Genomic DNA, 1304 nt, shown 5'->3' with positions numbered 1-1304 from the left:
CACACACACACACACACACACACACACACACACACACACACAGAACATTATCATCTAGGCTCTAGCTCTACTCCCGCCCTCTTACGCTCCACAAGTCACGTGCGCTTACTTCCTTCCAGCCCATCTGAGGAATCACCACAGATAGAATCTCCTCACAGTACGTGTCCGCGTCACTGGTGTCCACTGTCAGCACTCTGCCGGACACTGGCTTCTCCGGACGCCCGCTCTGTCCAGGCAAGCTGGCCCTGTCCGCCAGTAGACGGATGTCACACTCGGAACATCTGGATTTCATCATCTTTGCTGGTTTTTGTAGGCTGTCAAATACAAACAAAAAGAAGCGATGAAGGAGTTGTTATTAATACTACATTGTATTTTTAGAGAGAAAAGTATAATGTAAGCTAGACAAAGGAGCAATACTTCCAGAAAAAAATGATCCTTGTGAGGCAGCTTGGTGGAATCAGGCTCTCGTCAATTTTTGGGCATGTAGAGTTATTGGTACCATCTTAAAGCTTATTCACTTGTCTTTATTTGGATGAAAAACATATCCATTTTCTTGAACACAAGTTGAGATATTTGCGAAAGAAGGAGGTGGGGGTCACCTGTTTTCAGAGGTAAAATTAGTGAGCAAATGGCCGCCAAAGATTTGTTATTTCTTTACCTTAAGAGTCCGTGGTAACTGAAAATTTTCATTTTTGTGTGCCTTTAATTAACAGTTTTCTGAAAAATCCACACAGAAATGAGTTCTTCAATGGGCATGAAGGGTGTTGAACCAAAAGACGAAAATTTGATAAAAATTCACTAACCTGAAGAAATATACAAGTTTCTTCATATTGATTATTTTGACGAGAGCCTGATTCCACCACGCTGCCTCACCTTTGGAGAAACGAAACAAAAGAATCTCGGGGTCTAAAAAATGTCCGTTCCACCTAGCCTTCTCGGACAAGGGAGTTCCACCGTGTGCTTCTATTATCTCATATTCTACACATTGGAAGAGGGAGAAATTATTTTCGCAAACAGATGATGAAACAAAACTATTGGAATTTAACCTAACAAAAACTGAGCAGAAAAGAGAGGATGGACTAAATCATTGACCTCTTAGTGCTCAGAAGGAAAGTAAAAAAGAACAGATCTACTCTGGGGGCTCTCGTGGCCTAGAGGTTAAGGTGTTGGCCTCTCATTCAAAGGTTCCGGGGTTCGCATCCGGGTAGCGACCAAAAAAAATTCTTCTGTAAAATTGTCTCCTTTCACCTCCTTTCCTGCTCTCTAGCAATGTTCTGTTGTCTGCTTTCATTTTCACTTTCTGC

The 1304-nt window shown here is 42.2% G+C and overlaps 1 protein-coding gene across 1 annotated transcript in view; it reads right to left on the bottom strand.

Moving 5' to 3' along the window:
• LOC101845609 (tubulin polyglutamylase TTLL11) overlaps positions 1–295 on the bottom strand; it is a 14809-nt gene extending 14514 nt beyond the window's left edge. Inside the window, exon 1 of the mRNA XM_005093030.1 lies at positions 110–295. Coding sequence (XP_005093087.1) covers positions 110–295 — 186 coding nt within the window. The remainder of the gene's footprint in view (positions 1–109) is intronic.
• Positions 296–1304: the final 1009 nt, after the last annotated feature.

This window comes from Aplysia californica, unplaced genomic scaffold (assembly GCF_000002075.1).
Source record: "Aplysia californica isolate F4 #8 unplaced genomic scaffold, AplCal3.0 scaffold00056, whole genome shotgun sequence".
Taxonomy (NCBI): Eukaryota; Metazoa; Mollusca; class Gastropoda; order Aplysiida; family Aplysiidae; genus Aplysia; species Aplysia californica.
This window is presented reverse-complemented; position numbering and strand designations above follow the sequence as displayed.